Source organism: Pelmatolapia mariae, linkage group LG13 (genome assembly GCF_036321145.2).
Source record: "Pelmatolapia mariae isolate MD_Pm_ZW linkage group LG13, Pm_UMD_F_2, whole genome shotgun sequence".
In the NCBI taxonomy this organism is placed as follows: domain Eukaryota; kingdom Metazoa; phylum Chordata; class Actinopteri; order Cichliformes; family Cichlidae; genus Pelmatolapia; species Pelmatolapia mariae.
The window spans coordinates 5,411,294-5,425,489 of record NC_086238.1 but is presented as its reverse complement, the minus strand read 5'-3'; the positions used below and the strand labels follow the sequence as shown (position 1 = coordinate 5,425,489).

Here is a 14,196-nt window from a genome sequence, read left to right as displayed (position 1 = left end):
TGAACATGGAAAACATTCTTGTTTTTGAATACAAGGAAGAAATGTAGATAATGTTTTATTCAAATGCAAGAAAAAAGGTAGTTCGGTTAGATTTCTAATGACACTTTATTCCATAGACAATAACCAGATAACTGCAATATTACATGTACAGTGTTACAGAGAGCCATCCATAAATCATAAATTCTCGTTTTTAACATTAAATCACAAGAAATGTCACTTTAAGACCAGAATACATTTTTTTTATAATTCTCACAAATAACAAAATAAAGAAGAGAGAGTTTCATGGCAGCACATGTACAGCTCAAGGACGGTAATGACTCAGGTCTAGGTGCACTCGGAGCCAGATGTTGCATCTTGCACATGTTAAATGTACCTTGCTGTGCTTCGGGATGGATAGTGTATTGTTTTTCTTCATTTGAATGGAAATAGAGCATCATTATCTTATTGTAGCTGCACACATGCAGTTAGAAAACGTTAAGGTGAAAGATGTTTCACCTCGCTATTTTTTTTTCTTTTTTCAGTTGTCCAGGCAAGAGTCAGTTTAAAATTGCAGGATAGGTTATTGGTCTTGGCGAATGGTGTGCTCTCCAGAGAGGCTCTCTAGTTATTACTGAATCAATGGATCCTTGATTTTCAGCAGAAGTAGATCAAAGCAGGCTTCTTGTTTGTAGCAGCAACCTTTAGCTTTGTGGACTGAAATGACCATTTCACCTACAGTTAGCTGGTTAAAGTAAGCTAAAGAATATTTAAAACAGGGTCTTAAATATGAACTTTACTGCTACATATATGATCAAATATCTACTAAGCTTCTAGTGCTTGAATTCTCAGACCAGCCTGAGTCTTTTTAGCTCTATAGCTAAGTGGGTTGAGGCTTTTAAGTTAGTAGCAGATTACAAATGCCATGCTATTTTAGGTAATATTAGTTCTGTTTGCTTTCCTCTTATGTTTTCTTTTTTCCAAGCCTGTTTGTCTTCCTCTGATTGCTCCTGTACAATGATTGAAACAGTTACTTCATACAAACACAAACAAATGCATGAAAGGCAACTTTCAAATACAACAATGCCATGCATATAGCTTCAGCATTGGAGAAATTTAAACAGATTGCCTGGCTCGCTGATATTTAATTATTTGCAACACTAGAGCAAACCTAAACTTTTCTAGCATGTATCCTTTTTCTGCATAACAAATTTTCTTGTTATACAACGTGCAGAAGGACATCATTCACCCTGAGGAGATCATTAATCTACGACACAGTTAACAAATGTGGCAAACTCTGAGCTCTCACACTCAGCTATAGCCACTCTAAAGTTTCCAGTTATCTAAACAGTTATTTCTCTAGACTTCAGGTGGAAACATAGTCCTACTAAAACCCTTCCTCCCTTTGTTTACTGCTACAACTGTTCATTCCTTCTCTTCATTCCTGGCCTGAAACACTGCACAAAAGGTGACATTTGACTCCTTTGTTTACATGATGTGTTTTGTGAAATGAAACATAATGTTCTCGTTGCCAAATGAAGAACACATTGCGCATGAGATACAACGTTTGACAGCTCATGCACCACAGAGCAAATTTTGCTGCTATTTTGAAGCTTGATGGGCTGCGAAGAATCATCTACAGTTTAGTCTTTCACACTGAAGCAGTATGCACAGTGTGCCATCCTCGTATAGCAGTTTTCATCAAAAACAGTTTGCAAAGTTAAACTCTCTGTGTACAACAATTTACATACACAGTATTCTGATTTACACACGTCCCGATTAAAGGCAGATTTAATAAGACAAAATGTATATATGTATATATATATATAGGACCACACTAATTTTAATGATATCACATTCATTAAAAAAAGCGACAGAATACTTACAATATTTTACATGGCAGATTAATACAATCATTTACTTTTACAGATCCTTAGAAAAAAATACCAGTACACTGAATATCGCGTAGAGCTACTATGAAAAAAGGCGCTCAAGCTTGGCATATGGCACAACACGTAAGCACAAGCAATTCTAGTGATTACAACAGGTGTTACCGTCCCGCTTGGCTAAACTTTTTCAGTGAAGTGACTCCACTTCAACCCATACCTGTTGTAATGGCAGCTTAATTATACACTGGTAAAAGCATACGTCTGCACTATTTGCTGCAACAGCACACACTGAAGGTTGTGCAGGACAGGCTGATGAAAGTTTTTTGCTGGTTTAGCGCATCCACAAGGATGCACTGTGGTAAACAAATATACATTCGTACATATGTCAGATTTTGCAGAGAATGTACAATGCTGTACTACATCTGTGCTTCTTGGTGAAATTGTTACTGAGTGCAGTGCAACTCACAACTCATCTTCTTGAAGTGGCCAAAGTTTGAACGTAGATCACTCAACGGAAAATTCTGCTAATCAGGTGTAAAAGTGAAAAGCTGCTGATCTGATATAGAAGCAGTGCGAGGCGCTGTAATTAGCTATGAAAGACATTTTCTCTACAGTCATGTCTTCATGCAGTGACAGAGGAAAAGAACCAACAATAAGCAGATCCTGTGCCGGGCAGCGACACGGTGATCTGTTCTTTTTAGACGTCTGGAAAAAAAGTGGCAGACTGGTGTGAAGCCATATGAGCTTGACAAATACAATTAACTGATTTATTTTTTTACACTATAATGAATTAGTTAATACGAGAGTCTTTGATGAATGGGGCAGCTCTGTATAAAGCAGAAAGAACAAAACAAGACACATATACGTATCGGTGGCTTGTGAAAGTGGCTTTTATAGTTCTGTCATTATATTTTTATGTTTACCACACATATTGAATCTGTGTAGTCCATACAATACTAATGTAACACAAATAGTTTTACCTCTCAACTTAGTGCAAAAACTTCAATTCAGACACCCTGATGTGGTAATGACTGGGTTTCTTTGAGTATAACTTGTATGAGTTGAGTATGACTACACGGTGGAGGTCCCCCCTGCAAAGGTTAAAAACAGGACAGTTCTTCTTTATACATTTGTATGAGAGGTATGTGCATTCCTTTTAATCAGATGTGGTGGTGGGGGGGTGGGGTGTTTTGTTTTGTTTTAAAATAACACAGTGAAGGCTCCTGTAATGTCAACAGTCCACATTAAAACAAAACCTGCTGCCATTTTAGGTTTCCAGCTACCTCGAGGCCACCTGGGCTGTAAAAAAGGGATTCAGCATTATAGCATTGTTATCTCCTTTGATAAATTTTGCTGCGTCTTAGTTGAATGTCTCCTTTTGGCACAGTGATAGGCTAAAGACGGCTTATTCATCCACGTGTCTCCTAATCATAGATCCTGAGGTCTATCATTTTTGGCCCTGCAGGTGTGGAGCTGTTAACAGATTGAATTTAGGGATTGTTTTGGCTTAGACTCACACAGACCTACATTTGAAGCATGTGCACCCAGTAAAAAAAAACATGCCACAAATCCACTTCACAAACAGTCCGCATGTGCTACCCAATCAGTGTAACCAATGTGTAAAAAAGCTTGCACAGCCATGTAGTTAGGTACACTAGCTGGCAGAGTAGTGGCCTGATGTGATGCGGTTACGCATTCTGGCTAAAATGTTCTGTGCTGTTGTGTCTTAGCTGTGTCCTGAATGGTTGTGTGAATGTGGCTTATGTGTACGTGGATAATCAGAGTCCCGTGGTGACCTGGGTGACTTCTGAGTTGAGATCGTCATTGGGAACACTGCCACAACAGCGAGAGTCCACTGACGACCCCTCCAAGGCTAGTCATACCTGCAGAGAAAGAAAGGATAAGTTTGATGTTTGGTGATATATTTATTATTGCTTTGTTGCTGAGAGTTTGATACTGCTTTCATCTTTGTAAAGCAAACATGACTGTTTCATTTAATGGTAGGTCCGGACGTAGACACAAATTAAATGTAAACAAGAAGCACTGCAGTGAAGTGCAAGAAGTGCAGTCAGAGCTCAGCTAGCTAAATATTATGGAAACAAATTTACTTTTGTGGAAATGTTGTACATGCTTTCAAAAAGTGCATTGTACTTTGTTGTTATAAATGTGTTTAATAAAGAACCAAAAAAAGAATTATAAGAATTATAACAAATACATTTGAACTGAAACTGGCATATTTTTGAGTAAGGACTTGATCCTAATAGGTCCATCTGATAGGAGGATAAACTGAGATAGATGAAGAATCTTAACAAAGTGTACCCTACCATTGTAATTTCAAGACCCTTCAGTAGTCATATTAGTAGCAGTTATACACATCAGAGTGGGAGCATAGAGGGCTGGGCTGGAACTGGGTTTAAAAGCCCACCAGTGAGAGGAGCATAATAAGAAACAGGTGAAGTCAATCAGACGTTAATGAAGATAGTGAGAGAACAATGGGAGGAAATAAAAGCACCAAACACCACATGAGAATGTATTCTTCAAAATGTCTCACACAAAATGAACAGAAAACACTGAGAGGGGGGACACAAAAGGCAGAGGAATAAAGGAAGGGAAGACATAAAACAAGGAGCTGCAACAGAAACCAGGTATTTTCAAATGTCATTTTCTCTAACTACATAATGCTGTGTTCAATTTGAGACAACACTGTGCTGTTGAAATTCGCCCTGTTATGCAGTAGACATAGTTCACGGTATGAAATGATGCTACAGCCTTAGCTTAAGTTAGCCTAATGCTACAAGCAGAACGAGACATTTTTAACTTGGTTCTGTTCAAAATTAAGACTTGAGCCTCCCCTCATTTTTTATGAAAAAGAGAACTGGGTGAAGCAAATTTATTGAAAAAAGGTTTAACATACTCGGAAACACAGTATTTAAGGCAAAACAGTGTGTTTAGGATCATTGTTCTGCTAAAAGAAAATGAAGCTATCGCCAGTTAGATGCTTTGTGGTATTACGAAATCTGACAGTACTTTTCTACATTCATAATTCCATCAGTTTGACAAAATCCCCAAACTACTGGGTGAAATAAGCCTCAAACCATGGCAGAGCCTTCCCCATGTTTATGCTTTGATTTTCACAGTGCAGCCAGTGAGAAATGACTGTTTCCCTCTCTTAAGAAAGGCTTCTCTATTGCCACCCTTCTACTGAGACCTTTTCTGATGAAGCTACAGTGACGGGGCGGATGCATCTCTCAGGTCCTGTGTCACGTCTTTGCTAGATTTTTTTCTGTTTTCGAAGAACATGACTTTCACATGTTGTTCATCTCCTGTTGTCCAGTTTCCTCAATTTTTTAAGGACACACCATACATGCAATAGCATTTTGAGAATCACCTTGTTGGTGAAAAACCACAGCTATCTTCTGACTGTCAAACTGTGTCATCTTCCTTTTGCAACTCGCTGCTAATGACAAAGTGCCTAAAGATACTATTTAAAAGGTTGTCTGTGACTTGTATTCATGGCACTAGTTTGTCCTTTGAGTTAGGTGTCTTTCTAAAGCTCAAATGGTTCATAGGTCAGTGTTAACTAGCTTACCAAAACAAAACCCCACCAATACTAACAAATAAACCCCTTGGAAATTGTCAGGCATAAGAGCTGGACTGAAAAGCAGCATATCCAGAGAAAATCTAAGAAAGACCTTAAAAAAAAACAGGAGAACTGTTGTTAATAAAAATGTCAAGAAAGTCTGGCTCCTTGGAAGCAAGATATGAAAAAATGAAGGCAGGCTCAAGACTTCTGCACAGTACTGCATGTCAGTTTAGATTACACACTTTTTTTGAGGGGGCACAGTGACTTTCATTTTCTCTGCTTCTGGCAACAAAAATTATGCAAGCCAAGCTTACCAGCTGTGCCACCAACTGTACAGACATTTGGAAGCTGTTGATGTTCTCCTTTAACATTGAAACACAGAGTGAAAGACTCTTCCACTAAATGCTCCTACCTAACTATTCCTTTAAAAACATTCAAGTAATACAGACACTGGTGACCTGTTGATTGGACCTTTCTCCTGTGTTTGCGCTGATGTGTTCGCGCTGTGGGATCTTGCGGCTACTGGCTCCAGTCCTGGATGAATTCTGTATCTCCAACACTGAAGGACTTGGGGTGCAGAACTCACGGAAACAACGCTTGAAGTTCTCATCCAGGTAGCCATAAAGGATGGGGTTTAGACTACTGCAGGAGACAAAAAACAGGATCAAAGCTTATAACAAGCACAAAAATCAGCCTCAAGCTAAATTCAACTTTACTGTATAATGTGGTTTCCTGATAACATCCTCCTATTATCCCATCCTACACCATTTTCCTTTTAAATTAATAATTCTAAAAATAATTAGGAAAAACAAAAACAGTGCATATTTTTCTCTGCTAGGCACCTGTTTGTGTAGCCGAGAGCGATGCAGAAATGCCAGGTGATAGTCTGGAAAGTGGAGTTGGGGATGGTGATCAGAGCTGAGATGATGACAAAGATGTGGATAGGAGTCCAGCAGACAATGAAGACGGCAACCACTACAAGGACCATGCGGGTGATTCGACGCAGATTCCTGTCCTTCTCCTGTGGGTGAAAAAGTTAGGCAGATTAGTGATGGGTATAAGTCTGGTGAAAAGATGAAAAAGAAAAAAAAACTGGAGAAGGCAGGATGGCAGGGAAAGATAAATAATAGCGAAAGAATGACAGAGCAGAGAGGCTAGTGTGTAAAAAGGATGGAGATTAGAGAATGTAATCCTATAAGGGAGGATGAGAGAGTAAGAGGAGAGAATTAAGAGCTATAAGCAGTAACAAATCCTATGTACAAGAATGTTTACTCTTCCTTTTATTTCTGCTTTAGGATGTTTTCATTATGCAACAACTCAAATACTGAGTGAAAGGTTACTGTCGTGCATTCCAGTGTAGTGTTACCTTACCATTTATCTCCCCCTTTGACTAAAAAAAAGACAACTAGCTTTGAGGCATTTTGGTCATTAGACTCTTGTGCTGAAAAAACTGTGATTTGCCTTTATAGAAAAAGTAGAAACAATTCTCATTTTGCAGAACATGCAATCCTTTTTAAAAACTGGGACCTGTTGGTGCTGTTGGTGTTTTTTTTTGTTTTGTTTTTTTTTTGTATATTTAAATGTTTTTCATTAAATCGTTATTCATTCAGAGTAAGCTGATGCTTTTTAAAACATGGCAGCAGAATTTTCATTCTACCCATATCCATGCTAGTAAGCACTAAGAGGTTAATTAAAACTAAGCTGCAACCTCAGGCTTAAGTTGATTTTCCCTAATTACTTGGACTTGAGAGCGATGAGAGCACCATATTTGCAAGCATGTTCCGGGTAGGTTACTATTGTGCCTCATTATTCTGAAAAATAAAATCAATTAGGTTTATACCCAAGGTTTAATAATTTTAGAAAATGCACAATTTGCATCTAATTAAATCTCCTTGACAAAATGCAAAAAAAAAGAAAAAAAAAGTAATTATATATGCAATTTTGGGGCTTTTGAAAGAAAATGCATTTTCCCAACCTGGGAGCCCGACAGCATTCGCACGCTCTTCAGCCGCAGGATCATGAGGCCATAGCAGACAGTGATGATGAGGACGGGCATGATGAAGGCAAAGATGAACACACAGATCTTGAGCAGGGTGTCCCAGTACCAGGCGGGGTGGGGGAAATTCAGCTTGCAGTCCACTATGCCTGTGTCTGTGCAGGTTGAGAAGACACAGAATAGAGTCATCATAAACATTCATCATATGCATGTGCATGTATTTAACATAAACTCTATTTTTGCTTGCTGCCTATTTTTTTTTTTTTTTAAATCATCATTGAAAACTATTTAAAAAATTACTGATTAGAAAATGAACTGTGGAAATTACTTTCATAAGAGTCCAAATTTTCCATTCTTTAATTTATGAAAAGGGGTTGATTATAATCACTTTCAGTTGTAATATTTTATTATTGGACTCTAATGGTTAGATTGCAGTTCAAAATAATACCTATTATAACTTATTATACTAAATAAACCCAGGCTGGGTCTTGGTGCAGCTCCACAGTTAATCAGCTGCCTAAAATATGCTGTTTTACAACCCTCCCCCCTCACATTAAGCTAGCTTTCTTCTGATTGGCTTTCTCTTGTAAACAGAAGCGTTGAACAGAAGGTGTGCTTGCAGACAGAGCGGCATGCTCGAAACGACCATATCAAGAATCTCAACTTTCAGTGACATCATACAGAGCCAAGAGCAGCCTGAGCTTTTGGGCTTGTAGGGCTTATATAACCTGACCTCAGTATTTGAACTTTGGGTATGTATATTATGAGCTCTATAGTCACAGCATACACATACATAAGATAGGAAATAAACAGATCCATTTTAACTGCCTGAAAATGCAGAAAAATAATTTTTCAGAGGGCAGTGTGACATCTTCAAATCGTGTTTTTCTAAAACTAATTATGGAAAGCAAACACAACCAAAGATGAAGCAAAATCCCACATTTGAGAAGAAGAATAAGCAAATTACTTAAAAATGCTGTGGCTGATTTGGTGCTATATATATATATATATTCTTCATATATATTACTAAATGCATTTAGCCGACACAGGGGAACAGATCTCTTGTACTTTATGCTTATTAAGTTTATTTACAGATAGTGCATGTGTATTTAAATCCTATCAGTTGTTATATGGATGTTATACATTTAAGTCGGTCTATTTCCTTTCGCCAGCATGATCTCAGACTTATTATAAGCTAGGTAAGTAGGGAAAAAATTATTAGTCCATTGTTCAGTGCTATATTATGAAGCAACACAAAGACAGCAATGTCTCCCTGAAGCTGCTCGAGTAAAACCTTTTCACTGAAAACTGTTAAGTCAAGGTAAAGCAATCACATCTTTAAGAACCTTGCCTCCACAGCCCACAGCTTTGCAGTAAATCTCCTTTTACTCTCTCTTCTTAAACAGATTGAAAGAATGCTTGAGTTTCATTTTTATTCAGTTACCGTCTTTACCACTGCATTTGCTCCTGCATTTGCTCCTGGATATGCTTCTTTTTTTCCTTGCAAGCAGCTTTTTGGCTGTGAAGACAGCTGTATTTGACAGCAGCCAGAACTAGTTATTTGTGCAGTTACACAATAAATATTGTAGTTTCTCTTCATTTACATGTGTAGGAGTGTGTAACTGCTTTTTCAAGGAAAAATGAAGAGACTGAACTGAACGTGTTCATTAATGTTTTGTAGTTTTTGTGCCATTGTTGAAATGCTGTTTGTAAAAAGAAAAATTGTGTGTGTACATTTTACCACAAAAAATTATTTTATGTTTAATTCCAAATTTGGCTAACTCCTAACAATTTGACTAGTTTACTAAACGTATGATGAATTTTGGGGTGTAAAATACAGTGAAAGAAAAAAAATGGCCACATATACTTGCAAGGGTTCATTTTGACTTCCCATTGAAAAACTTTAGCTTTGGCTGGTAGCTTACTTACAAGGGATCACCACAGCATTTTGGCTTTGGTAGATTTTTATGCTGGATGTCTTTCCTGACACAACACTCAAGGGGTTTGTGTCTCCTCTCAGGATCAAGCCAGGGATCTTTTGCTTATTAGGGAAATGTGTAAACCACTACAATACTCTTAACTCCCCATGGAAATCAATGAGATAGCATACTTGACAATAACAGTACACTTGATTGCCTCGCGACACATGTTGTTTACACACTTTTTGATGTGAGGACTTCTGTATCACGAGCCAGAGTGAGCTAACAGGCAAACATACGGGGGCCAGGAGTTAGATAAGTGGTGAATAATTATTAGACAGAAGAATGGGGTAGGGGTAGAATATTGAGCCAAGGTAGAGTGGGGCAAAGTAGATGTGTGCAGAAGTGGACAAGTTGATAGCTATGCAGATCAGTGAAGGAACCTTAGTTGAACTGAGCAAAGAATCCAGATTGTGGCAAACTGATCTGAGCAAGTAAGTAGAGACACCAAGGGAGCAGAGAATGTGAATTGGACAGGTTTCAGGAGTGCACAGCGGAGCTGAGGAAGTGAAGGGCTGCAGATAGGATGGAGTTTGAAGGGATGAAGGCTGGCTGCAGGTGGAGTAGAAGTGGGTGGTGTGACAAACTTCCACTCTTCTACTTTTAGAATATGTAATTTGCTGCAATGTGTTCCTTATTTTGTTGTCACTGTGGCCAACTGTGTGGTGAATTTTGGAATTTAGACAAAGGATGGATCAGAACGCATTGGCCAGCATTCTGTTCTTTATTGTGGCGCATCCAACATCACTTTATTGTCGAAAATTCATTTTTAAATTTGTAATTTAATGTTCTTCTTCTAAAATAAGTAAGTTGTTTAAGTGTGTTGTTTTTTATTGGTGGATTCTAGACCTTTTTTTCCTTTTGCCAGTTCCAAACATGGATAAATGGGAGGTTTGTACCATCAACTTTGCTAAATCAAATATGCAGATTCATCTGCTGTGGCAACCGCTTGGGAAATAAGGGAGCAGCTGAAAGTAAAGCTAATGCAATAATCTAAGTAATTTGTAAAACTGAATCTCTACTGTTTATTTTGCCACATCTTATTTATAAACATGGATGAAAACAGACAACTTCTTCAAGAAATTAAATGATCTTTGCTATTTGCACGAGGGATCACAAAAACAGTTTTAGGGTCAAGGATGCTTTTAGCGGAGCTTTTTCATTTAGCTTTAAAGTTGTCCAAAAAGCAGCACATCATCATACCTAAGGGGCAGAACAGGCTGATTGCAAATGAATCCAAAAATGACATAATTGTCTGCAGAGAGAACTAGCTGTTTTAAAATTGACTCACTAGATGCTAGCATTTCTTGGGCTAATGTTTTACTCACTGTCTATGCAGCAAAACTTTAATCATCAAGATTATTGTGATGAGGTCAGGCTGCTAAAACAATATGTAGTGTATTTACTTCTGTTACAATTTCCCCATTCATACTAAAATTGAAGTGCTGCAAATCAGGATCAGCATTAGTGGTACATGTGTTCATACTTAAAGTGACAGTAGTGGAGGCCATGAACATGACAGGCAACCCAATTGCAGAGGAAAGAATCCAGTTGCAGACATTGACGATCTTGGCATTGCGTGGCGTCCTGAAGTCCAGTGCTTTGACGGGGTGGCACACAGCGACGTAGCGGTCGATGCTCATGGTGGTGAGTGTGAAGATAGAGGTGAACATGTTGTAGTAGTCGATGGACATCACCATCTTGCACAAGACGTCCCCAAAAGGCCAGGTCCCCATTAGGTAGTTAACACTCTGGAACGGTAGTGTGCTCGTCACCAAGGCGTCAGCCAGAGCAAGGTTGAAGATGTAGATGTTGGTGGCTGTCTTCATTTTGGTGTATCTGCACAGAAGACACATATTGGATATGTAAAAGGTCACACGTGTTGCATTCTTATGGTTTTTTTTGTATTTATTTGATCCTTTTTTAGCTGTTCTGAGTGTCTTTATAGGTTTCTTGTCTTTTTATTTGCAGTAGAGAACATGACCAAGAACCTCTGATCCACTACTGAGGTTTGACTCTGCAGCACAAACTGGTAACAGTCACTTCAAACAGTGGCTCTAAACCATTAGCTCGGTGACCCTTTGGGCTCAGCAGGTCTGTTCAGTAATTACAACTTGACATTTTAAACACAAACAGAGAATGTTTCTCATTTTGTGAAATGAAAACAAAAACATATGTGAAATTCCCAAAACTAACAAAGGCCCTTAGGACAAGATTTCTTTTTCAGTCTTTACTTAGAAAGAACACTACTTCAACTAGTGCAAGAATAAAGAAAGAAGGCATCAGAAGGATACACATAAATAAAATGCAAAATTTACAGATGGAACCACACAGACGTGACCATTTGCTGAATATACCCAGCTTGCATTGTTTCCTTGTGACGCAAGAATACTGTATGATCTGGGCAAAGTATCTTGAAATGATTTCTGAATAATTCAGGCCTCTTTTGTGAGCTACTAGCCCATTTTGTGATAGAAAACATTCAGCTCCATTTATTGAAAAGATTACCAGATATTACAGAATACAAATTAGCCATAAAATGTAATCCAAAAATATTTAAAGAAATGTGTAATTAAAAAAATCCAGTTTCTTACAGGCAGAGAGGAAAAGTCGTTTCTTATATGTTCCATATTATATTCATAGAGTATAGAAATAATGATAACAGAGGGCCGTTAATAAAGGACTCAGTAGAAAGGTCAAGTGAACAATATTGACTAAAAAGACATTGCTGAAATAAACCTTTCCCGTAGGCAGCAGTAGCTCTTCTGTGATCTGAATGAAGAGTGATCAAAGCATTTCAAGGATGGTCCTTTTAATAGTATTTCACAAAAATGTCCCTTCAGCCAGTATGGTGGAAAATGGAGCAGAGAGGGGTAGTTCAAAGAGAATGGAAAATGGTGGAGTGTTTATAGAAAACAGAAGAAAGCGTGGATCCATTTCCACAGAATGAAGAGGCCTGAAAACAAGTGACTGAAATGGCTCCATTGTTTACAGCTCTTGTCAGCAAAGACATATTCTGTGTTTATCGCTTCCTATCGTTGCGATGAGCCGAGGTTAAGGCTGGATCCCATCAAAAAGATCTAAAATCACATATCTTTTATCTCATAAACTCAGCACGCAAGACCCAAATGAATTATTAAAAACCCTGTTATATTTGTCATCCTTTCTAGGTGACATCTGGTTTTCATGGTAAAATTATAATGAAATTATATAAAATTCATGGGTGAAAATACTGTGAAAAATTCAGTTCCAACCTGCAACTTCAGACCATGTTTAAGGCTTTAAAGAGTGAAGCCTGGCATATTTAATCACGCTGCTTTAGTCTCTCATAATGTTAAACGTTAGAGGGTTCCCTGGTGATGTCGATATGCCTGCGAGGTATTACAGAGTTCCACAGAGTGGTATTAGACAGTAAAGAGGTAATCGACTCAAATAATGACGCTATAATGAAGCTGTCTAGGAGTTAGATTTTCCCTGTGAAATACACTTTAGTTCTTGTCACTCCTCAATTTTACTATTCCAGCTTATTATTATTATCTTCATTTAGATAACAGATGATTCAGATGACTCATAATGGTGGTTTAATCTATTTTTAATTGTTCATTATTATTCTTATTAGATAAACCAGCAGCATTACCGTAAAGGCTAGACACAGGGGGAAACAGCTTACCCGTTCATGTAATCTGTTTAACAAGAGAATAAAACTAGAGCTCAACTGATATTGGTTTTTTATGATCAAAGTGCTGTTTAAAAGAATAGTCTTGTTTTATTGTCACAACAAGATTACGAATCTGCCCGACTCTTCTTAGATCAGCTGGTGGTTTTTGCGCCGAGGGAAGCTGCATAGTTTCCTCTGGCGGACAAACTATGGAGCGTAATGTTGGCTGAAGCTGTACGTTGCTTCTCCCACTAATATTGGCCAATATACCAGTCCCCTTGATGTATTGGTCAGGCTTTAAAGGTTACCTTTTTTAACCTAAATTATACCAAAACAAGTAAAAGATGACAACAATAGTTGTGAGCTAGATATGAGGCTTGTGTTTCTTAGGCTCAACAGATGCATTAGATGCACTGCCAGCTGTATCAGCCAGACATGAAGGAGATATCAATCTTTCATGCCTAATTCTCTTGCCATAAAGGGAGCAAGCACATCTCTAAAAAATGTCTTAATATCCAAAGCACAAGAGGAATTGTGCTGTTCTGACACCATTCCATGTAAAGACTACTTAGACACATCCCTGCTGGGAGGTTATTAAATTAATGAATGAATACACAAAGTGACAATGATACATTGCACCCACTGGTCTTAGCTGTATTAAATCTCAACTGTCGCATTAAGCCAAGGTAATTTGCATCGTTTTTGTTCTAGCACTGTCCTCAGTAATCCCAAATCCTCTTAACAACCAGAGATGACAGTTAGTTCATTAAATTCTGATTAACTGTAACTCAGACAGCTTAGTGTGTTTGTTATTTCAGACTTTATTTGCACTGGGACCGACGAGACACCTTGTGATGCAGTAAAAGCTGTCACCCCCAAACATAGTAGCTTGATAGAGCTCAAGGTAATTTCAGCATCCTTTTATTGAATTGGATACTCCTCCAGCTAATAGCGTTCTCTTTCTGAGCGACCTGACCATTTGCCACAGTCACTTTGAAATTGACCAAAAATAGCCTCCACAAATCCTCACACATTTGAATTTTTACGTTCACTACTGCCAGAGCTACAGAGCACTTGGCTGCTCTGGAGTTTTACAGGCTAACCAAGTCTGATAG

At 38.2% G+C, this 14,196-nt stretch overlaps 1 protein-coding gene across 4 annotated transcripts in view; it reads right to left on the bottom strand.

The window, feature by feature from the left end:
- Positions 1-86: 86 nt before the first annotated feature.
- Positions 87-14,196, bottom strand: part of oprm1 (opioid receptor, mu 1) — a 40,394-nt gene continuing 26,284 nt past the window's right edge. Inside the window, exons 2-7 of one of the 4 annotated variants that reach the window (XR_010095449.1) lie at positions 10,910-11,262; positions 7,424-7,599; positions 6,291-6,469; positions 5,907-6,090; positions 3,662-3,748; positions 87-2,956 (exon numbers count right to left, since the gene is read on the bottom strand). Coding sequence is in view for 2 of the 4 variants with exons in the window: in XM_063492013.1 (XP_063348083.1) it covers positions 3,743-3,748; positions 5,907-6,090; positions 6,291-6,469; positions 7,424-7,599; positions 10,910-11,262 (898 nt within the window). In the remaining 2 variants the exon portion in view is untranslated. Of the gene's footprint in view, positions 3,749-5,906; positions 6,091-6,290; positions 6,470-7,423; positions 7,600-10,909; positions 11,263-14,196 lie in introns of all 4 variants that reach the window. The other 3 variants (XR_010095450.1, XM_063492013.1, XM_063492014.1) reach the window with 3 other exon arrangements.